At 36.5% G+C, this 24,145-nt stretch overlaps 1 protein-coding gene across 4 annotated transcripts in view; it reads left to right on the top strand.

The window, feature by feature from the left end:
* EVC2 (EvC ciliary complex subunit 2) overlaps positions 1 to 24,145 on the top strand; it is a 71,083-nt gene that overhangs the window by 29,374 nt on the left and 17,564 nt on the right. For 2 of the 4 annotated variants that reach the window (XM_032186859.1, XM_032186862.1), the window contains exons 10-16: positions 5,827 to 6,151; positions 8,821 to 9,060; positions 9,574 to 9,749; positions 13,953 to 14,112; positions 16,035 to 16,495; positions 19,015 to 19,219; positions 20,706 to 20,828. In XM_032186859.1, coding sequence (XP_032042750.1) covers positions 5,827 to 6,151; positions 8,821 to 9,060; positions 9,574 to 9,749; positions 13,953 to 14,112; positions 16,035 to 16,495; positions 19,015 to 19,219; positions 20,706 to 20,828 — 1,690 coding nt within the window. The remainder of the gene's footprint in view (positions 1 to 5,826; positions 6,152 to 8,820; positions 9,061 to 9,573; positions 9,750 to 13,952; positions 14,113 to 16,034; positions 16,496 to 19,014; positions 19,220 to 20,705; positions 20,829 to 24,145) is intronic. The other 2 variants (XM_032186860.1, XM_032186861.1) reach the window with 2 other exon arrangements.

The following is a 24,145-nucleotide window of genomic DNA, read 5'->3' as shown; positions in this document are numbered from 1 at the left end:
CAAAGAAAGAATTTAAGAATTGAAATACCTCTGGTCTCTTGCTGTGGCAACTTGAAAGAATTTGATGATGAAACTGCTGCCAAATCTGGTACTTACATGTTCAGCAATTTTTCATGAGTCAGTTTTCTCTGAAGAAGAAACAGTGATCTCTCAGCTCAACTTATCATCTTTTTTATTTTGCCTTAAATCTGTATCTGTCTACCATGACAATCTTATTTCTATGTTTGTCAGCATGTAGTCTTTTTTAGGAAAGCTAAACTTAATCTATGACTCATCCATGGGAATATATCCTTAGATAATAGTCATGTCCCTTAACTATTTGATTTATTTACGAGATGTCCTGTGTTCTCTGTAGGCTCACATTTCAGGTGCTGAGTTTATGCTTAGTTGTGTAAAGTGTAATAGGACTGATGGATGAACTCTCCCAGTTCAAAGCTGGCTGCAGGCCATTACTGCTACTGGTGTAGCACAAAGCATCTTCTGATGTCCTCTGATGCAGATGAGCAAGGCAATACACCCTGCTCCAGCACGGGAGGGCTGAAGATTTGGCTCTGGGCATTTGGTAGCTGTTGGTGGCCATTTAGACCTCATGTCTTTAGATCTGCCTCTACTGCAGTGCAGTTTTAGTTTCTCGCAGAGATTTTCACCTCATCATGGTGCAGTGTAGGTAAGATGCCTGCTCCAGAGTGTTTGCGGTTTCTTTTGTGACTCGAACCAGCTGGAAAGCATGAGCAGAGCGAGGAAGAAGGGAAGGGAGAGGCTGAAAGGAGCAAGCTATGCCACCACAAATGGGCCACATCAATACAGCAATTTTATGTTCACTGAAATGAATGAAATAATAGTGTCAGTAGTTGATCAGTGTTTGTTGTTATGCAATTTCCTGTGGTGTTTAAAGCACAAGAGGGTCACCAGGAGATTAATTTTTGTTCTCCTCTTTCTTTCTGTTTTAGAACCAGGATTCTGTAAAATATTAGCATTGCTATGCTTCATAGTCTGACTCTAGGGGGTTGGAAATCTCAAGTATAGTCATGAGCTTTTGTAATAAAAGTGTTCCCCTGTTTAAAAAAACAAAACAACACAACACAACTTACTGTATTATTAATCCATCAATAAATGGATGATTTAGGAAACAAACCACATCTGCAGCTGAATGCCTTTGATGCCCATTATACTGGAATTGGCTTTTTCTGCTTACAGTTACTAAAGCCAGCAATGGAAGATGCTGTTTGAAGTCACAGCTGTGTGATTTTCCTGTCTGACCCCAGAGGGGTTTCTCCCTGTCCATTTTCACTTCTGTGAAGTGTAACAAGGCAACATGGACCACAACATTCTTTCTTGTCTTCCTCTTCCCTTCCATGCCACAGCTTGCCCTCTGACATTGTGTCTGCGGGTGCGGTGCCACATGCAGGCCTCAGAGTGTGCCCTCTAGCTGGACGGGCTTTGTTTCCCCAATGCCTTCCTCTCCCCAGCAGGAGCTGATGGGGCCATCACACCATGGTACCCCAGCTCATGGCTTCAGTGATGTGTGCAGCATGGTGGAGCCACAAACCATCTACAAATGGCTTTAAATCGCATGCTCCTTGGGAACACCGCATACCATGAAGGGAGGCCTTTACAGAAACCACCACCACGGGGCTCTAGTCTCCTCAGGATGCTGTTGTAGTATGTTACTAATTGAGTACCACTTCTAGATGAGAGATGAGTTTTCAAAAAGTGAAGGATTTGTTCTGGTGAAAAATATCACTGAAGGGGAAATTGCTTGATGCTTCTTTTCCCTTTACAATTCATAAAATTGTGTCCCAGTAGTTTCTTACCTTCATGAGCTCTTCAGACATTTAAAAATGTGTCCAAAAGGACTTAATTCATTTTAGGACTGTGCCATTCAGCAGCTATTAATTCTCCTGTTTTAAAATTCCCTCTCAGGGACTCTAATTTGGGTAATAAAACTTAGACATAATTATTTTGTAGTGAGTTAAAACTTTTCCTTTATTTTTTTGTTTGTTTGTTTGTTTGTTTGTTTGTTTTTAATTAACTATTCTTGTTTCTTCCCTGACTCTAGTTGCTTTCCTGTATTCTTTCATTAGGTCTGTGGAAGACATCAGATGTTCAGACACTCTCTCTGCTTCTCTGTTTGGCATCTGGGATTCTCACCTCCCAGATCTTCTCTGACAGATCTTTAAACACTCTTCTTCTTCAAGTGAGTGAAAAATCTTTACACTTGCTGTTTGCAGCTTCATTTTCTATGTCTGTTTGCTTCTCATTTCCACTCCCCTTTTGTATTATGTACCTGCTGTCCTGTCCTTATCCTTTCTCTGCGTGCTTTGCCCAAAAGAAGCTTTGATCTGTTTCATCAATAGATTGCCATCTGCTAACTGTACTTTGTTGGCTTTCATGTTACTATTATGTTGAATATGCTTAGGAAGAGATACAAGAACTTTTAAGCATGAATTGCTGTAACAGGAAGAGTGCAGATCATTTAAAGCAACTTATTAAATCTACCTTGGTCTCGGGATGCACAGTGTCAGGTTATGACATTTTTTTTTTTTTTCCTATGAGTCACTATTGCACATTTAATCTGGATGATTGTAAGCATTGTTCTGCTGGGAGACTTGTGTCTGAAAACATTTGTTTTATTGTATGTAGAAGATTCCTGTTTTTTACTGGCTGTTAGTGTCAAAAATTGAAAGAAGTAGGTCAAAGACTGCATGTTGATGTCTTAGACTCCAAGACTATATTGATGCAGCTTGCTAAGGATCAGGGCTGCCCTCAATACTCGACACATATCTCATTTGGTGTGAGAGTTTGAGGTAAGGTGCACATGTGGTAGGCTTTCCTTCAGCCTACTGTGGAGGAAGCAAACCAGAAGCAGAGCACATCACTTGTAAGGTAGATTCCAAGTTTTTATAGACACAGCCTTTCTTCAGCTTCCACTGAAAAAAAAAAAACTGCTGTATGCCAGGATGTGACATGGGAGAAGTATGGCTTCTAATTACTTTTCTTCTGTGTTATTAACCTTGGATTGGTGGAACTGTTCATGTGCTTCCTCTGCTTCGTTTTCTTCTTCACAGATTTGCTGCCAGGGAAATGAAGGGTGAGAATTACAGATTAAATACACCCATGATTTTAAAAGCCTCATCACACTCTTGATGACAGGCAAGTGCCAGGTGCCCAGGTACCTATTGCTCGTTCTGCTTTTGGCATCATGATCTTGAGGAACAGAATTACTTGGGCACCATAGTTCTTTCTGTAGACAGAAAGGATCATGGAAATCTTGCTTGGAATGAAATCAGGTCTAATCTGTAACGATTCACGGGGAAAAGAAGAAAGTAAGTGCCATGGGAAGACTCAGGGAAAGATAACAACAGAAAATATTGTGATGGTGTTTGGTTTTGTTTTTTGTTCTTGTCAGTGCTGAAGAAGACCATAAAACTAGTAAGGAGGTGGATGAGGAATGGTTTAATTTTTATTCCAAGCATGGTGAAAAAAATCTTGCATATGGGTTAAGAAATGAATGTTGTGTTACCAGCTGTGTATCAACACCGTGGAACTGCAGGGTGTTGCCTTCCAGCGAGAGAGTTAAGGAATATTCAGTCTTTCACACTTCAATAAGAAAGGGTTATGGAGTACTGTGAGCACCATATATTGGTGCACAAATGAAGAGAAAAATAGTGACTAATGAATTTGGAATTCCAGCAGGCAAAGATAGTTGGAAGCAGAAACTAGTCAAATTCAAGCTGAGGATAAGGCGACCATTCTTAGGCCTTAAATGAATTAGAAAGTGAAATATTTTTTGGTTCTCTATTAGGGAATGCTTGAAAACCTAGATGTGCTATTTCTTGCAGAAGACAGATGATATGTTTCAGTTAAAATAGAGCTACTAGACTTGAAACAGGAATTCAGAGATATAACTCCAGTGGCTTGAATTTTGCAGGCTAATAATTAATTGGGACAGTCATTAGGGAAATGTTATAGCATAGATCCCGCTTTTTGGATCCTTTTTATTTAAGTACATTTGCATGAAACTGATATACTTACTTTTTAAAAGTTGGTAAGTAAAACTTGTCTTAGGTAAACAGCTTAGCACTAGCTGGTTACGTCAGCAAGTGTCCTAGGTCTTCTGTAAACAGAGAAGACTGAGACAGAAATACATACCTGTGCTGCCAATTTGAAGTGCTTGCTTTGTTGCTTTGGCATCCTGTTCCTTGACCCTGCCATCATTTGTCCTCTGTGGCTTTTCCACTGTGCTGGAGCAAGAAGGACTCTCCCCAAGGAGAAGGAGCGTGTCAGTGTCCTGGGGGACTTGACCATGGTCAGTGTGGGTGTAGCTATGCCATTCCTCTACCACCCCCCAGGAAGGCTGTGTACCTGCAGATGCTCTTCTGCAGTATCCACCTGCGTGCTGCACATAGAAGCTGGATTGTTGTGTTTTCTTGGGGGTGTTGCAGAAAATATTAGCTCTTACAGGATCTTCAAATTACTGTGAAGGATGTTTCAGGCACAAACTGTTTCAGGCACAGGTGTCTGATTCCTGTTCCTATATAGGAGAAAAAATCAGGAGGAAAGGACCTCTGTTCCACTATTACTTTTGCAGATGCAACAGGGAGCCCTGCAGGTGATGAGCAAGAAAAGTATGGGCATCACCAGTGTGCTGCTGGGCTTCTGAGAGACTGCAACAGAAATATCTCTCTGCTTCTTTATGATTAACTAACAAAACTTAATCTGTTACCTCTTAAATACTTGGAGAGAATTTGAGTCATGGTAAGAAAGTAACTTAATTACATCATATTGATTTCTGAATGGGAAAAATAAATCTCTCATGTTTAACAGAGGGGTAGTAATAGTATATCACTGACTTTCAGTTAAACTTAATTTTCTTAGATAAGGAAAAATTAACAAAAAGGTGAGATTTGAAATTTAGTCTGGGTGCAGAATAAATCAATTATTTAACCTAACTGAAGAAAAAAAGAATGGATTTAAGTTTTTAATAGTGTATTTTTTAGGTCCCCCAAAATTACTGTGTACTTAATCTACACACAGAAGCAAGAGTGCTGTGTGTTCATATGAGGTGGCATATGAGGGTAAAAACTGTCTAGCTCTCCAATACTGACTGAATCAAGTGTAGGCAAAGCTACAGAAATTACAATAAATAAGTATTTTATGAAATGAGAGTGTCATTCCTATTAAAATAAAGATAAGTGAGATTGTATTCATTTACTGCATTTTGTTTAATAAGAAAAAAAAAATGGTCTTTCTAGGACTCTGTTACTCTTAATGAGAGATCAGCTTTTTCAGCTTCTTTAATTTGTTTATATCAGCACATAATCAAAACACTTTCCCCTCTTCCCTGCAGGGAAGGAAATATACCAAAGGAGAACACAAACCAGTAATGCATTAATATGGATGGGTCAGTGAGTTTAGAACTGTTTTACAGAGTCAGCAAAATTTATAGTCCATTCAAATACTTCATCTGCAGTGTGTGCTTCCCAACATAGGTTTATTTTTTGTTGGAGGTTTTTGTTTGCTTCTAAATTGAGAGAAAGTTTTGTGTTCTAAAGTAAAGCTTTTCCTTTTTCAGTCTAAACCAGGAGTGTATGTATACATACATATATCATTAAAGCTACTTTACTAGGAATCAGTTCACTCTACTTTTAAATGAATGATTACTATCAAGATTAGTAAACTCATGTGCTGAGATATTTCTGCACTTGTTTTACTGCCATTCTCAGTTACACAGCATTGAATAAGTCTCTAGACTTATTTTATCCTAGTTTTATGGTAGAAATTACCTGTCTGAGATTTTAAACAATCCCCATTGCCTTTCTACAGCTTGGAGGTTGCCAGCCTGACTCGGGCAGATGCTGATTTGGAGGCATATCGAATGCAAATATGTAAAGAAGTGATTGCTATCATGATGAAGAACATGGTCTTAAGTCACAGCCTCTTTCCTCATGTGGAGAAGAGGATGAATTCAATTTTTAAAAAACAGTTTCTAGCAATGGAGAAGGAGATACAGGAAGAATATGAAAGAAAGGTAGTGGCTTTCACAGCTGAATGTAATCTGGAAACTAGGAAGAAAATGGAGGCTCAACGCCAAAAAGAGAGAGCTGCAAATGAAGAAGCTGAAGAATTAATGAAGAAAGTGAATGAAAAGGTAAATCAAGATACTTTGCATGATGTGGTTTTATGTAGGTGGTTTCTCTTTTAGACTAGGATGGCTGAGTTGTTCTCTTAGAAGACTAAGACAATTTAAAAATGTTCAGAAAATCAGATTTGATAAATAGAGTGAATGAATAGACATTTTCTGTGTGTTTTAATTTTCCAGGAAAATGAAATTATATCAAGAGTATCAATGACACTTGAAAACAAAAGGCTACTGTTACCCTGATTTGTATTTATTTATTTATTGCATAGTCACTTCTAGCCCCCTTGCAAAGTAGTGTATTATTATTTGTTATTTTGTATGGTAGCAATTCCAAAGAGCTCCAGTCAGACACTGTGTAAAGTATATTGCACATTCAGAGCAGAATCATAAACCTTATCTGCATCATACACCTTAACAATCTAGGTAAAAATTCTCCAAAATTTTAGTTTCATTCAAAATAAGAATATAAATATAAGCTCCACGAAAGGCTGGTTTCTTCCAGACCAAGTGAAGGCACAAACAACAGTCTATATGCAAAGCAGGTAGTGGACTTCTCTTGAAAATAGCCTCTGGGGAACAGAGAGATAAGTTGTGTTCCGACAGAAAAAATTCTTTACAAGTTAAGAGGCTCTGCGTAAGTAAAAGCTTAATGCTTATGTGTGTTCCTTTCATCCAAAGATCTCTTTCTGAATGGGTAGTATTGCCTGGGATTTCATAGGTAGTCATTAGTTGGAAGTAGTGCCTAAGTCTTAACATCCTCTGGTCCAGCATCCTATCTGCAAAATCATGCTCTGTTCTTCAATGACATCTTTCAAGTATAATAAATTTTTTACAATAAAATGGGCTGATCTTTTTCCTTTTCACTTTGTGTCTGGAGGGAATTCTGCTAGGTTTTGAACATTCTACCTCTGTAACCTTAAAGTGCTAACATACCCAAGTTAGTGTGTCATGCTTGTCTGTAACTCAGTTTATTAGGATGACTTATGGGAATAAATAGTACAGTTCATTATTTACCAGTGGGGATTCGTTTCTGGATGTGCAAGTGGATGCGTGGGTATTGGATGTGTCACTTTTGAATTTCCAGCTGTCTGATTCATTTGGGTTATAGAGACAAAATAAGCTTTGTTTGGAATAGATTCTGTTACACCAGTATATTTCCTTACACATTCTTATGTATACTGTTATTGTAGACAAAAGTTTTTGGCAAATTATGCTTGATAATTTGCATACCATGTACCTATAATTCTTAAGGACTTCATGACAATTCATAAGAATAGTTTAGAGAAAAGTGTTTTGCTGAGGGTACCCGTCAAAGGTACTATAGTATGGTGAGGTTCTCTGGAAGAACTTTAATTTATCAGGCTGTTATGTGGAGAAAGCTGGTGGACTTATGAAAGCCAGCTGAACTTCTTTAGGGTTTCCAGCTCATTTTAGATTGTGACTCCAGTGAACTCTCACTAAATATGCTCTTAGTCCAGCAGTTTTTCTTTGCACAAAATATACTTGATATTGTTTCAATCTGGTTTATATTAGAAATCCTGAATATTAACAATCAGTGAAATAATTAAATCCAGTCCAATTCTTGTCCTCATGCATTTTTCATCTACTTATGTCCTGTTATCCACCTTTCTCCCCTAAAACTGTTATAGTAATTATTCTTTCTGAGAGAACGTAGCAAAAAGCACCAGGATCTATGAAGGAATTTGTTTTAATACTTCTTGTGGAACCTGGCCCAAAAGGAGATGCTGGAGAGCTAGGCATGGCTCACACTTGAGCTCGTGCCAGTGGGTGACATCTGAAAAACAACAGTAAAAAACAGCTGCAGCAGCAGCAGCATGTTCACCCTTTTCAGTCAAAACACAATGTATATTCCCTACCCTTTTGGATTCATTGTTTGCTGCCTGCAATGCATCACTTGGGAAAAAGATGTGACCTGTGGGGGGGCTCAGTGCAGAGGACAGTTCACCCCATATGAATAGAACAAAATTCAGAACAAGACCAACAAGCCTACTGTTTAGTAGCTCTGCTGACATTAGAAACATCCTTTGCTCTCTGGGACGTATTTTTTGATTCTAAAATGAGTTTATGCCATCTGAGATTAAAACTATGAATATGATAGTTCTTACTAGAGAACTATGAGAAAGTATTTCTTGTGAAGAGGCTTCTAAATTAATTGCTATTTAATTTTGCACCATAGTTGTAACTGTAAAGTGGTGCTCTTGGATTAATTTGTAGAATCCAATAGATAAAGTAGGTCACTGATAATAAGAACTTTTAAAGATTTGCAGTAGAGTATTTTTTCTAATTTACATTGTTTTCAAAATGTATACTTATTGTTCTTGTTTTTTTTTTTTCTAAATTTTTGAAGTCTATTCAATTTTAATATGATTTCAGTATTGATGAAACACAAGAAATTTATTTCATGTATATTCTAAAAAGACTTCACAAAGCCTCAGAAGTGTTACCTGGATTACAAACTGACTGTTGTGCAACCCATAATTCCAACAGATGAAAAATGTGGGAAGCGTACATTGTTTTAGTATTAGTCTGCATTCAAACCTCTAATGACAGTAATCAGAGTATGCATAAAATACATATGAACTAATAGCACTGATACTTTAAAAAATGTTGAAAACTGAATATCACTGCAGATTTATTTATTTTTCTCTTCTCTGCAGCCTGCTGTTGAATACAGAACTCTTCTGGATAGACTTCACAGGCTGGAGCAGGACCACCTGAAGAGGTTCCTTCTGGTAAAGCAGGAGGAATATTTTGCAAAAGCTTATAGACAGCTGGCTATTTCCCAGAGAAAGGAGCTCCATAACATCTTTTTTACACAGATAACAAATGCTACCTTAAAGGGAGAACTGAAACTGGAAGCAGCTAAAACATTAGTGCAAGATTACTCTAAAATACAGGTAATAGGATGACAGCTTCATTCCTAACTTAATGACAGAATCCAAATCCACAGTAACTTTTATGAAATGTGTCAGGGAAATATCTGCACTCATATATAGAAGGTATTATCCATATGTTAGCACTTGTTATAACTAATTTTCATAGGAATAAAGTTCAAAAATATATAGCTATCATTATGGACATTTAGATATCTACACAACGTACGTATGTTGTAATATATATATTACATATATATATATAGTGAGCTTTTATATATATATATATAATATATATATATATAAGCTCACTATATATATATGTAATATATATATTACATATAAATACATATACATATAAATGTATATGTATTATGTATTTTATATATATATATATATAAGCTCACTGTTTTTTTAACTTTAAGAGATTTTTACCTTTTTGCTATTAATGAACAAATTTGGCCTGATAACCATAGGTGTTAGTTGAAATTAATATTACATCTAATTAGATATATTTGTTTGCATTCCTTCCTGTAGGAAGACATTGAAGAGTTAATGGATTTTTTGCAAGCTAGCAAGAAATACCATCTGAATAGAAGATTTGCTTACAGAGAGTATCTTATAAGTACAGTACAGTTAATGGATTCTCAAGCTTCTACTCTTATAAATGCAGCAGCAACCCAGATATCAGCGCTCATTAATAAGATGGAAAGGTAAATATCTCAACTGGTTTTTTAAGTCCGTTTTATAGTCAGTTTAAAAATTACCAAATATTGCATCTGTTGATATGATAATCTAATTTACCTATTTTTTTAACCTTTGCTTGCTAATCTTCTTATTTCTCCTGTTTGCTGCCATGTTGGAATCATACTCTAAGTTTAGCCTCAAGATTTTGTTGATCAGAGAGAGGTTCTTCCAGTATGCTTGCACTGCTTTGCCTGTTTTGCTAAAATCTGCAGCTGTGTGGCTCAAAGACAAAAATAAATCTCTTGGCATAGGAAATACAATTTAGGCACATCTTCCACAGAGAGTTCCTTTCCATCAGTTCATGCTTCTTTTTAGAATTGGATTATATAAGAAATGTTCTGAGATGTTTTCACAGATGTCGCTATGTGAAGAGCCTTAACGAGAAACTCTTTTCTGTACAACCACTGCATCCATGGATCAAATAATTGAAATGAACAACAGGGACTTCTCAAGCTGAAAAAATAGTTGTATGCCTGTTGCTGCACTTAATAGTCAAAAAACATTAATAACAGAATGGAGAGGAAATATCCAGTATTAGTAATTCAAGACCTTGTAGATCTCATCCCCAGAAATATATTTTAATGGGAGGGATGCTTGCACACAAATAACCCAAACCCTCTGCAAAAACAATCAACCTCTTCTCCCTTAAAGCATCGTTAACATGACAAAAAATAAATTCTGTATTACTCTCTGTTTAAACTTTATAGAGTGGTAGTACTCTGCAGACAAAGAAAACATGTCGGTAGTTGACATTTGTAGAGAAGAAATCCCATCTGATTTTTTGAGTATAGAACTACTTATTTTCCTGTAACTTCCCATACCTTCTAGGGCATGAATTCCATTCAGGCAAATTTTGGCCAAACTGTTACATTATTTATTCTTTAGATGTTGAGATTATAAAGCTCCAGAATCTAGTAATACAAATTATTTGCTAGACTTTCTTCTACAAGCAGACTGAAATATCCTTGTATAAACCCAGAGGAAGTATGTGCTAGGAAGGCTTAGATTTCAGTTTTTAACTCTGAACTGATTTGGGGAATATTTACAATTTGGTGCGTTACAATTTGAGCAGATATACTTTGGTTTGATGGTTTGGTACTTTAAATTTGTATTCATAATACCCTCTTAAGTTTCATATTAGCATTGAATTTGCTTGTCTAAATATAAACACAGGTCTGTCTTAGTCTGTTATGCGTAACATTGGTTCTTAAACTTACAGTTAAAAATGGCATGCAGAAATGCAGAGCTATTTATATTGAGAAGAGAAACTAATATACCACAGGTAAACAGAAATGAGGAATACATATAACAGCAAATAAATGATAAGGAGAGAGGATGTTTAGAATTCATCAGGTAGAAAGGCAATTCAAAATTAACACGAAAAAGATTGTGTATAGCCAGAAATAAAGGTTATAAAAAGCAAAATGAAACCAAGACAAAACAATTCCAGGGAGATTTGTGAAGATTTTAAATGAAGTAAGGCAGCCGCAGTTTTCAAGCTGAGCTTTCTAAAGATAGCAGTTAAATAAAATATCCCATTTGTTAGGCCTGGCTGTGTGTACGCAGTGCTGTTTGGAAAGCAAGTCTGAGCTGCAATGCCAAAACACAGGAAAGCAAGTTCTAAAATTCAGATGGTAATTATAGATTTGTAGGGTTGTCTAGCTAGGGGTTTTGTGTTTTCCCTTAACAAATAAATGAGTCAAAAGGTGATACTTGAGGCAATATTTAGCCTGATGTTTTTCCGGGTATACCCAGAGGTGCCAGGTTCGTGACATTTTTAAACTACAGCATTTGTAGCATGTTGTATTGTTCTTTAGTGAGTATCGGCACTCTCACGAGAAGTTTAATTTCTTCTTTGGTCTCCTAAAAAGCTTACTCCAGTTCTGCTGATTCACTAGTTATGAACAATTCAAGCTCCTTTATAAATTTCTCTGAAAATTGTAATATTTATGAGGCCTCAAGCATTTCTTGTGAACTGTTTTAAAGTAGGCAGTTGATTATCTTTGACATAAAAGATCAAAGCAAAACATCTTATGTTGGTCTCTTATTCTTGTGAATATTCTTCATTTGTGCAGATCTTGATATAACCAAAGTAGTTTTCCAATCTGTCCTGCGGGACCTTTCAGGAACTAGGCATTAGAAAGTGAACGCATCCAGTGGTAATGCATCAGTATAAAGCTTTTTTAGCTATTTTCTGTATAAGGGGTTTATTGTCCTGAATTATTGTGATGACACCTCAATTGTGATGGCAATATGCCAGCCCAGTGGGTGAAATCCTGAAGTAGCTGAAGTTCAGTATCATCAACATGGCTCTTCTGAAATTTTTCATTTGTGGGATGGTTCTGACACATCCATCTTTTTCTATTGCAGCCCCTTTCACTGCCCCAGACAGGGATTTTAATTGGATACAGCAAGGCTGAGTTTATTTCTTCAACACAAGGCAGGCTGAAGGTGTTAAAAATAATATCTTGGTTATTACCTTACCTTATTTTCTCACTATAATAAATCTACCTTTGATTCACTAATCTTTTGCCTTAGGCTTGACGGAAAGGAGGTATTAGAGCTAACAAATATAGATAGAAAACTTGGTGCTGTTGAGTCTGTTATTGTTGGGGTTTTTTTGGACACAACACTGAAATTATTTGCTTTCAAGGCAAAAATGACTTTGCCAGAAGATCTGTGAATGATGCTCTCAAGTTACTGAGAGGTATTTTAATCTGCCTTCTGTAGAAGATCAGAAAAAATCAGCAGATGTTGGAAGAAACCTTTGTAAAAGAAAACCCTGTCTGGTTGACGTAACTGTGTAATAAAGCAGCTCAGAGTTTCTTTCCAGCACTCTCAGTACGCAGGGGATATTTTGTGGCCTACTCAGATACCCACAGATGCTTGAGCAGTAGATGGAGTGGTGTGAACTGTGGAATCTGGATACCACATTTCTATTGCAGTGCCTGCAAACAAGCTAAGATGTACAACTCCTGCGTTATTTCTTTTAGCTTGTATTTTGAAGATTTTGCTTGGAATAAAGCTATGACAGTATCAACAAATAGAACAAGATCCTGTACTTTCTGGAAAAGGATTGTGGTGGTAGATTGCGAGCTTTAGCCACTTCTCTAGTTTATTATTTATGCTAGGTATTATATTGGAATGGGGACTTGGAAGAGCAACATATTAATGTCTTGATTTTCAGAGATATTGCAAAATTTTTTTTGAATCCAAGCTCTGTGAATAATGTTCATGTCTTACGATTCTGGAAGCTCACTGTGCTTAATATTAAAAATTGTAAGTTAAAAATGCCCAATAGCCTTGTCTGACTGCATTAAGATTTTCATTTATTCTTCTGTTTTCTGAGAAAGATTTGGGAAAATTCTGGTGTAAATAGGATAGTGGGAAATTTTAGAAGTTCAATTTGAGTTTATGGAGAGGGAGATTTTCTTAACTGTTATGCTATCTAATTAGCTAAGATTGGGATTTTGCTTACTCTTTGATGTTAAGTAGTACAGCAACTGGAGGTAGACCATTGTCCTAAACTTCAATTTGAAAGTTCTGTGCACTTAATAAGTGAGGATTTGCGCTGTCGGAGTATTGTATTTCACTGGTAACTGGAAATGTTTAAAAATTTTCTGATTTAAATGCAATAGAAAATGTGAATTTGTCTGTTCGTGGATATGGCTGCCTTGTATCTTTAAAATAATTTTTAAATGCTTTTATTTGGGTAAATTACATCCTTAAAAGAGAAAATTGTTTCTAACTAAGATTTAGAAAGGACATCCAGAGTTGCATTCCAGTGGTGTTAAATGAAAAATATAAATATTTTAAATAATATATAAGGTTTAAAATGTCTCATTTGAATTTTGATTACATTACTAACTGATATGTAGTTAGTTTTGCATTTGCCTTCCCTTCCTTCCTTCTTCACATTCCTTCTTTATAAACCTTCATTCTACTCTCACAAACTGCCTTCATTTTGCACTCATCTTTGAGATTATGACTATCTATTATCCACTTGTTTCTTTGAGTCTCCCCAGATATTACTGCTAAAAAAAAAAAAAAAAAAAAAAAGATCTTTCTGTGTGGCTACTTTGTTGAGCCTTTGAATGGTACTAATTACTTCAAATATCCTTTTGCTCATAAGAATTTAGGATAACAGACTTCAAACACTATTATTACAGAGCAGGTCATCTACCTGAAAGTCATTTGGGACTTCTGCTGGATCGAGCTGAGACTGAAATTAATTCTGTTAAGCAGAAATTTGATCATGATTTGAAACAAGAAAAGCAAAAGCTTCATCAGAAACTCATTATCAAGCGAAGGCGGGAAATGCTGCAAAAGGTAATTATTTTCAGTATATTTATTTTCACAGGGCTTAACGTGAAGAAATTGAATGAGTTGGAAAGTAAAGTGTAGTTCTTAGGATGGGGGTCGACATCTGCACTCCTGGCAGCGAAAATAATGTCTGTTCTTTTTATCTGTGTGCCACCATTTGCTGTGTTAAGTATTCAGATATTAACAGCTGTTCTTTAAAAAATAAAAATTAAAAAATGCAAGAAATTGACCTAAGTAGAGAAACTCATGAAGCCTATCTAATTAGTTGTACCTGTTCCAGGGAGGTGTTACAAACCTCTGTGCAGACAGGCAAAAGACCAGCTGAGGTTCTGGAATCAGTGAGGCAGATGTCACAGATCTGTTGCAGTCATTGTTTTCTGTGGATTTTCTGGCTGGGACATAAATGGTTTTTATTACACAGTTAAAACTCCTGCAGGTCAACTACAAAACTCTGCCTAAGGGATGTAGGAAAAACTACATTAGATTCTTTACATTGGGTTAGGTGATATATCTCTAGGTGACCAAAATTAAGTGAGATTAATTTTTACATTTTGTGGGATATCACAGAATCACAGAATTTTCTAGGTTGGAAGAGACCTCAAGGTCATCGAGTCCAACCTCTGACCTAACGCTAACAGTCCCCACTAAACCATTTCCCTAAGCTCTACATCTAAACGTCTTTTGAAGACTTCCAGGGATGGTGACTCCACCACTTCCCTGGGCAGCCTGTTCCAGTGCCTCACAACCCTTTCAGTGAAGAAGTTCTTCCTAACATCTAACCTAAAACTCCCCTGGCTCAACTTAAGCCCAGTCCCCCTCGTCCTGTCACCAGGCACGTGGGAGAACAGGCCAACCCCCACCTCGCTACAGCCTCCCTTGAGGTACCTATAAAGAGCGATAAGGTCACCCCTGAGCCTCCTCTTCTCCAGGCTGAACAAGCCCAGCTCCCTCAGCCGCTCCTCGTAGGACTTGTTCTCCAGGCCCCTCACCAGCTTCGTCGCCCTTCTCTGCACCCGCTCAAGCACCTCGATGTCCTTCTTGTAGCGAGGGGCCCAAAACTGAACACAGTACTCGAGGTGTGGCCTCACCAGAGCTGAGTACAGGGGGACGATCACCTCCCTAGCCCTGCTGGTCACACTGTTCCTGATACAAGCCAGGATGCCGTTGGCCTTCTTGGCCACCTGAGCACACTGCTGGCTCATATTCAGCCGACTATCCACCATCACTCCCAGGTCCTTCTCTGCCTGGCAGCTCTCCAACCATTCCTCTCCCAGCCTGTAGCTCTGCTTGGGGTTATTGCGCCCCAGGTGCAGGACCCGGCACTTGGCCTTGTTGAACTTCATGCAGTTGACCTCAGCCCATCGGTGCAGCCTATCCAGATCCTCCTGCAGAGCTTTCCTACCCTCATATGTGTTTCAGTGTTTTTCTACTCTTTAACAGATGTCACTGCAAAGAGGGACAATAGGCATAAAGATGGAGACTTCCATCTTTATTGTCTTTATTCTCAGTATAGGTAGCTTTGGTTTAGACTTCTGGTGAAATTGCTGCTTGCTGTAAGAAGGAGAAAATCAAAAACAACAAAAAAAAATTTTTCTTCTTCATTGGTATTTATTTGATTGATTTGTTACTTCTGGAACACTGCCAGATTATTACAATTCAGCTGTTTGTCACTATGTCAAACCACAAGGTTATACTTTTTTTTAGGTGTTAGCCCTTCTATCAATAATCCAAATTATCATAGGCCTGCTTGATGCACACAAAGCCATCATGTCGAGGACTAAGTTAGTCTCTGGATGCTTAAAAGTAGTTTCAAGAACACTCAAAACCAAAAGTAGAAACTTTGCTTTGCTATGCAATATGTAATTAAAGAGCTGGAATTTGAGGGCTGTTCCTTCTTAATCTTGTTCCTCTTTTCAAAAATGAATCAGCAGAAAGAGCATCGAAAGGAGCAGCTGTCACTTGGGGACCCCTTCAAAACCACTAAGGAGGTCACTCAGTACCTGAGCCACTGGAAAAATCTTCTGAATGATCATGCCATTGAATTTGAAGAACTTACTGAAAAGCTTGATAATGAGGCCAGTGAAGAGCTGAAAGACCTTATATTTAATCTAACAGAGAAAACTATTGAAGAGCTTAAGCGTGTTCAGTACGGAATATTTGTACAAGAACTGGTAAAGCTCAATGTGCCAAAGATGTTCCTGCTGGAAGTTGTAGAAGAGCATAAAAAAGAGATCATTATTAAACGTGAACAGCTTGAAAGGGAAGAACATGAAAAGAGCATGGTCGCTGAAGAGTTGCTGCAGCTCACAAGACAAAAACTAAGCCAAGAACTGGAAGCTAGACTTTCGGAACAAAAAAAAATAAGGAGTTGGGAGCAATCAGTATTCATGCAAGTATCTCTATGCCTTTTTCTTAGTTATTCTTGTAAACAGTGATGAGCTAGGAGTTGTCATACCTGTCTGAATGTAATTGTTAATGATCAATTATATGTCAAGCACCTGGGAATTGATTTCTCACAAGTGCTCAGGCCCTGCAGAGCCAGCAACATGCACTGACAGTCTGACACCTCAGTAGAGTTTCCAGGAAACAGAATTTTTGAAAACGAAAGGTGGAGTGATATTTTTATACTTCACTTCACTTTGTACCAGGTGTCACTTGTGCATCTTTCATTATTATTCTTGGATTTGTTCTCAGAGGTCCAACACTTTGCAAATGTCATTTACTATGTCAGGCCTAATGAGCCCTGCACTCAATTTTGATACATTTGTTCCAGATACAAGTCAAGCCTTATCCATCAGGTGCTAATTTTATGCTTTACAGAAACATTTCTACATATTTCATAAATATACAGCACAGTAGCGTACCTCTGTGGTTCAAGAGATACACACATCAGACTTGGCCAATCTGTCGTGCTGACAAAGTGCTGCTGATGCCGAGGCCCCAAGCTGCTTCATACCTCTTCTTTAAAGTAAAACAGTTTTGCTCAGGCAGTTTTGTCCTGACAGCATCTCTGTAAGTTTTTCTGCTGCACAGTGTAAGGCCACATAAAAGAAATAGGAAAAGAAACCTTGCCCATTGCATGCTTGCTTTGTTAGAGGAAAAAAATCCATTTCTGTCATAGTTTAGTTTTTAATTTCAAAGTCCTTGTACTTTATTCAGCATTTTAAATACTTTTTCTATAAGCTATTCCAGTGTATCTTCTAACTTGTTTTATTATCTCTGAATATATTGTTGAGAACAGACCTGCAAGAACAAGGATTGTATGACCCAGAAAGTCTTTTGTTTTTATAACTTATGATTCCATGATAATTGTGCTCTAGTCTGCAGTGTCACCTGATGTATTGTTAGATGCTATCTGTTTACTGCAATAGTAAGCTGATTGTTTTTTCCAGTAAAATACTGGCAAATACATACAAAAACTGCAGCATTATGCAACTACTCTACCAAAAGTCTCTTAAAATCTGTCACTTTATGTTCAGTCCACTGTCGATTTTGAGATTTCTATCACAGTTTCCAGCTCTTTCATTTGTGTTCTCATCTGCTATTTTTCACGAAGAATTATTTTGACTGATAGCTTTTCATTTCTGTTGCTACTGAAGAGATAAGTTACTCCAAAGTTCCTGTGAAGACTTTTTTTTCAATGCTGAAAGTCCTTATTAAATATAGACTTTACAAAATTGTGATTTGCAGTCTTTACACACACACATACATACACACACACACTTGATTTTCTTCTAATGAATGTCTTAAGACAACATGAGAAATGGTAAGTATAATGGAAATGCTTATTTGGAGTAATACTGCATTAATTTTTTTAGGTGCAAACTTTACAGCATATTAAAATGTTTTAGTTTAGGATGTAACAGTACTTTGCTGAATCAGTAAACAGAAATAGGATCTATTTAGATGCAGGATTTCTAAACCCAGGAATATTTTAGTGCAACTATGAGGTACTGTATAACAATGATATGTTGAATTAAAGCTTCAGTCTTAATGGAACATACAGTATAATATAATACAATAATAATAAGCTACTTTAAAAAAAAAGTGATGTTCATGCTTTTAATGCAAATGCATTTTTGGGAAAGAAATTGTTCAAAAGAAAAGTTAAACTACTTTTATGAAATACTCTTAAATATTTCAGTCACAAGATCAGAACATGAATATAGTCTCAGGTTAGTCAAAAAATGGAAGATGAATTTAGGCTTTAGAGCATTCTAATTTTAAGTCAACGTCACCTTGGCCTGAGGAATAGTTCCCTGGACTTCTGTGTTGAGAACCTTCCTTTGACAAAATAGGAATTTTTTGAGTGATTTAAACTTAAAATATAATCCATGTTGTTCAGACTGATAAAAGGTTTTTTACAAAGAATAGGTCAAACCACTTGGTGATGGGGCAGATGACATATATGAGTTTATAATACAGTAGCTTGGTCTGCTAAGTGCTGAGAAACAGCACAGGGAGGCTTTACAGGAAGTCTTTGTCTTGATTACAGCCCTAACAGCCCTAAATTCAGGGTTTGTATTGTCTGAAGTGGTAGAATAATTCCGTACGTAAGAAGTTTGCTCAAATTTGTATTTTTATATTTTTTTATTCCAAATGTGTTTCCTTTTGAAAATGATGTTTTACAGTCAAGGAAGTACTGTACTTGGAATTTAAGGTATACTCATGGATATTTTAAACATTCTGAGCAGCTCAGTCCTATGTGAGATGAATAACTGATTTATGCACAATGTAAAGAATGATGATCACGGTTCTGTAAAGTATTCTTGTGCATGTCTTTTAAATTTTGTCTGTATCACTGAACAGCAAACAGCTTTCATTGTTTTTTTTTTGTTTTTTTTTTTTTTTTTTTTGGTTTTGTTTTGTTTTGCTGTTTGTTCATTTGTTTGTTTTTTCTTTTAACAGGCATCTTCTAAGTTTGCCCCTTTCACTATCCGAAGAGGAATTGCTTAAAATGAGACAAGAGTTCCACTGCTGCTTTTCTCAGGTGGACAGCAGCTTGGCTCTGCCCAAGATAAGAGCAAGAACTTTGCTTCAGGCTTTTGAGCTGGAGCAAAGGGATGTGGAGCTGCTGAAGGTTGATCAAAATTTGGCAATGACCAATAAACAGGTAGGCACAATGTGGGGTCAGTGTGGGGATGCATGCATCCACAGTTGTTGGCCTGATCTGCAGATGAAGTCCATGGCTTCTCCATAGAGATGACAGTGATGTGTGCTTCGTCAGTGTGTGGATGAGTGAACCTTAAAGATAACAGTTTAAGCAGCAGTCAGATATGCTTCCTTCACGTACACCTGCATAGATCTACTGCTTGTGTGTCCTCCAGCCTTGCCAAGATGAAGGCATCTGTATACAGAAACGGTTGAGTGACCAAAAGGGGACGCATATCTGAGGAGAGTCTACTGAAATGTCAAAAACTGGAGAGATGATAAACCTGACTCTGAATATCAGGGACAAGTTATGTTCTTTACAGCCCAAACTGAGATTTCGCTTGCAAACCTTCTACTTCACTAAATTTGGCACTAAAGTAGGGAAGGACATTGTTGCCTCTCGGCAATAATACGGGCTTGATTTCAGATTAGTGTTTCCAAAATAATTGGATGTGTACAGAGGTGGTTTTATTTTGTTTATTTTAAATCTAGATAATAAGATGATCTAGATAATCTAATAAGTAAATTTAGAGAGGCTTTCCCAACAAGAAATATCTATCAAATTTAGCACTGTTTTTTTTTTTTATTTGTTTGTTTGTATTTTTTTTTGTTTTGTTTTTAATAACACTGCGAAGGGTGTTAAATTCCTTTTGTAAGATGCAAAATCTTTGGAACTTTGGAATCATAAATTGTTTTATATTCTTAAACAGGAGAAAGAAAATTGTTTCCTGTATAATGTTTCTGATACCATTGTAAAAGGAGTACTTTCCCTTGCTTTGTTTTGCTTCAGTTACATTTTCTAAATGTGTAAACTAACTTGGGATAATTATATTAGGAAGTAGGCTTGTTCAAAACCTTAATAATTTCTGAATTACTTAAGAAGGAAAATGACTTTGCAATAGCCTTATAGTTGAACAAGTGTTATCATTTCCCTGAGAGTTCATTATACTTAGTTGATATTCTTGTAAAGATATATAAAGGTCAAGAATAATGTGATTACATGAAGTGGTGCCTATTAATAATACCAGGTTCATTTGTGATTCATATACTGTGTCTCTAAAACAATGCAGTTCTTGAATTGATTTTCTTCGTTCATTTTTAACTGTGCTGAGGAAACTGTGTATCAGTTAATGTCTTTTATTGTCACTACTAAAGATTGTATAAAGCCAACTTTATAGCAGTTTTCATGGAAAGGGTGAGTGAGTGAAATTTAAATGAAATGAATGAAATTTTAAAAATGACTGTCCAGTTCTATCTGAATGTCTGAAAGGAATCATCAGAATGAATGCATAGCACATGCATTTCAGAAATATTTTCTCAGTGAAATTTGTCCTTTTCAAGTGTTTCATTAATTGGTCAATCTGCCCAAAATAGTAAGTTATAATCTTAATGTTACCATATCCATCTACCTCTTACAAATAATGCCTTTTTTGCTCATCTTATCACAGCAGCATTCTAAAATGAAAAAATCAGGATCCAGGAGTAGAAATAAAATAGATATTCTGAAGAAATCTTTACAGGACAAAATTTTAATTTATGAAGACTCAGTGAAAGATGCAAATGTGAATAAGGTAAACGTAAGATTTTCCTTTTCTGGGGTCAGAACCTATATTTAAAGTAATTAATTAATAACAGTTCTCAGTCATGAATAAAATCCAGATAAAGAAGGCATGAGGTGCAGTGGCATGATTTATCTTTTTACTCATACCCGCATTTGTCAAGATGAATTTAAAGATTGATAGTTTTGACTGTTTAAATTTTTGCACCTTAGTTACAGAACTGCTTTCATGTCTCACTCTTTTTTTCCTTTGGTGGTTCTGGGGCTTGGTGTATGCATGATTGCAAGATTCCCCTAGGTACTCTGGGTTTCTTAGCACACCTTTCAAATTATAGAATCATAGAACAGTGGATTGTGCTTCACTGCTGAACGAAATTTTATTCATGAGCCTTATTAATGCTTCTCAAAATGCAGAAACAGGTTCTTAGATTCCAGTATGTTTTGGGTAGTTTTATACTGAGTTTATTTGTACACAACTCATTGAAGGGGAGCCTTGATTCTCGTTGGTAGCTTTTAAAAGGGTCCTAATCCCAATCTATTGTTAATCTTTGAGGACTGGAAGGGCCAGTGTCAATATGGGGTTTTGGAGGTTTTTTTCTTCTCTGCCAGTAGACTTTCCATGAGATATTCAACTTCTTTAACCTCTCTCTACTTCATTTTCCCATTTGTGAAATATAAGTAATATTACTTCTTTGTATCTGAGGTATATTACAGTGACAACAGACATAAGTAGTGCTCAGCTATATAAGCACTAGGCAGAACAAGTGTCATTGGATGTTGAAATCGGCAGAATCATAGAATCATTAAGGTTGGAAAGGACCTCCAAGATCATCTGGTCCAAACATTTCCCTACCACCAATATCACCCACTAAACCATGTCCCTAAGCACCAGGTCCAACCTTTCCTTAAACGCCCACAGGGATGGTGATTCCACCACCTCCCTGGGCAAACCATTCCAATGGCAGGTAAAAAATAATTTCACAAATGACTGCAATACCAATTTTATTATAAATTTGGAAGAAATTTTGTACACCTGTTTCTTGTACTTTTTGTACCTGGATCCCAAGGAATGGGTCAATATGTTTATTCAGAAATAATTTTACTTTTATGTGAGATTAGCATATTGTTGTTATTGGTTGCAGATGGTAAAAGCAAAGGTTTGTCTAGTCCAACATCCAGTCTTTGAAACTGAGAGCAGATGCTTAGGCAAGAAGGCAAAGAGTGGCCAAGTGTGTTCTACCAGTCTTTAATAATTTAACAGCTCTTATCCAAGGATCTAATTCATAACTGGAGACATTTGTACTTTTGGTTTCAATTCCTCATACCATGATCTCCAAAATCTCCTTTCATTTTTTATTTATTTATTTATTTATTTTTACTGTTACTTAAAAAGACAATTGAGTATATGTCCTTCTCTTAGGCATTTGTTTTGATAACACATTTGGTGTGATCATTGACTTAAACTTTTGTTAGAATCTTGTTTTAAAATTGGAAAGTTAGCTTCTCTAAGCCTCATTGTTTTAGTTTTACATGCACCATCTGGCATACCTGTCGTTGTTTTAATTGTACAACTGCATATTAGTTGTAAAAAGCCAAATGCTTTGGGCTTTTCCCAATAAGGAAACTAAACTATTGTTAAGGAAACTCATTAGTTCTCGCATTATCATTAGAACAAAGAAGTACTGCAATAAACATGTTGATCACAGAAGAAAAGTTTTTTTTCTGCCTTTTGCAGTCTGTTGCCTCATTCCTCATTTAGAATCATATGCTTCTAAATTTTGCATTAATGTAAACACTTCTATCATCTAACTCAGAATTAACTATCTGATTTTTCACAGTCAATTCACAGCGGAGAAATAAAAAAAAACAAAACACAACAATGGAGCAATGTTCTGCTTTATTTCTCCTGTGTTCACTGCTGCTTTTCTCATGCAGTGTTCACGTAGTGTCGTGGGTTCTTGCAGCCTACAGGATAGCTATAAACTTTTTTCTAGCCAATGCTTGTGAAAACAGCAGTGGGATATATTGTTTGGAAATCCTATAAAACAGACATGCCAGAGAAGAAGTTGTAGACAGGATGTAGTGAGCTGAGAGGCCATGGAAGAAGGTTTAAGTCCTAGTCTTATAGTATGCAGACTGTCTAATTCCTCTGTGTTTCATAGCTGTGTTGAGGTGTCCTGTGCACTTGGCATGTCGATGTAGCAGTTCTTTTCTGAAAAACCATTTACAAAGGATAGTGGTAAAACATATTGTTTCTTCTGTTTACCCTTCTGGGCTAAAAAAAAATATATATATATATATATCAATAGTAATAGACATGCATGAGACAAGTCTTTGGAATTACAGGTAATGAAATACATTTTCAGGGCAAGTCAGTGGGAACTTAAGAACTGAGACCTTAAAAGATCAGATAGATAGTAAGGCTCTGAAAATTGCTAATTGCTTTTGAGAGCTTTATCCTCTGTCTCAAAGGACAGAGGTATAACAAAGATCAGCAGTATAATCATTAATTCATATGCCATTCAAAACAAAAACTTGAGTCTTAGTGCAGAAGTTTGTCTTGTGCACAGGCTTTCAAAGGAAGATTTTGTTTAAAAATTTACCTTGGGACTGATGTGTGGAATGGTCTTGGCTTCCAGGCCTTTGTCTTGTGTCGATGACTCATAAGAATATCTTGAAATAACATTTTGGATTTTGGAAATCAGCTTGTTTTGACGAGATAAAACAATGAAACAACAACAAACAAACCCCAGTCTGTCTTGTCTGTCTTCTGCAATCTAATTCAAAGTCATGATCCGTAGAATGTTCTGCAGTTTTTGATTTCATTTGATTTCCAATTGGTATTGCTAGAGTACAATATGGGCCTCTGAATGCTTATGAGCTGTTGGACTGTGAGGTTAGATGGCAAATGTTAAAGTTACTAGCTTTTCAGTAAAAAGCATTACACAAAGAAGAAAAGGTCTCAAATTCATTTCACTTGTTTCTCACCTGCCTGAAAAGAATATAGAAGATATATACATAAAAGTAATATTAATATTGAATATTTCCTACTGAAAACTGGAATGTATCTGGCCTAAAGTACAAGTCATCTACATCATTATTTATTTATTTATTTATTTATTTTTATGAGCACTTGGAGGCATCTCAGCTCTTTTTTCATAACTCCAAATTTTGGCCATCACTTTTGCTTTTCACTGGAGATCTCTGCCTCTAGTGCTAAAAAATAACAATTTTAATTTTTAGAATTTTGTTTTACTCTATTTCCAGTGTGATCTCTGAGCTGAATTTTCTTTCAAACCCAAATATCCAATATGCTTGTTACGCATATGC

Source organism: Aythya fuligula, chromosome 4 (genome assembly GCF_009819795.1).
Source record: "Aythya fuligula isolate bAytFul2 chromosome 4, bAytFul2.pri, whole genome shotgun sequence".
NCBI lineage: Eukaryota > Metazoa > Chordata > Aves > Anseriformes > Anatidae > Aythya > Aythya fuligula.
Note: the sequence above shows the minus strand (reverse complement) of the source record. Positions and strands in the feature narration are given on the sequence as shown.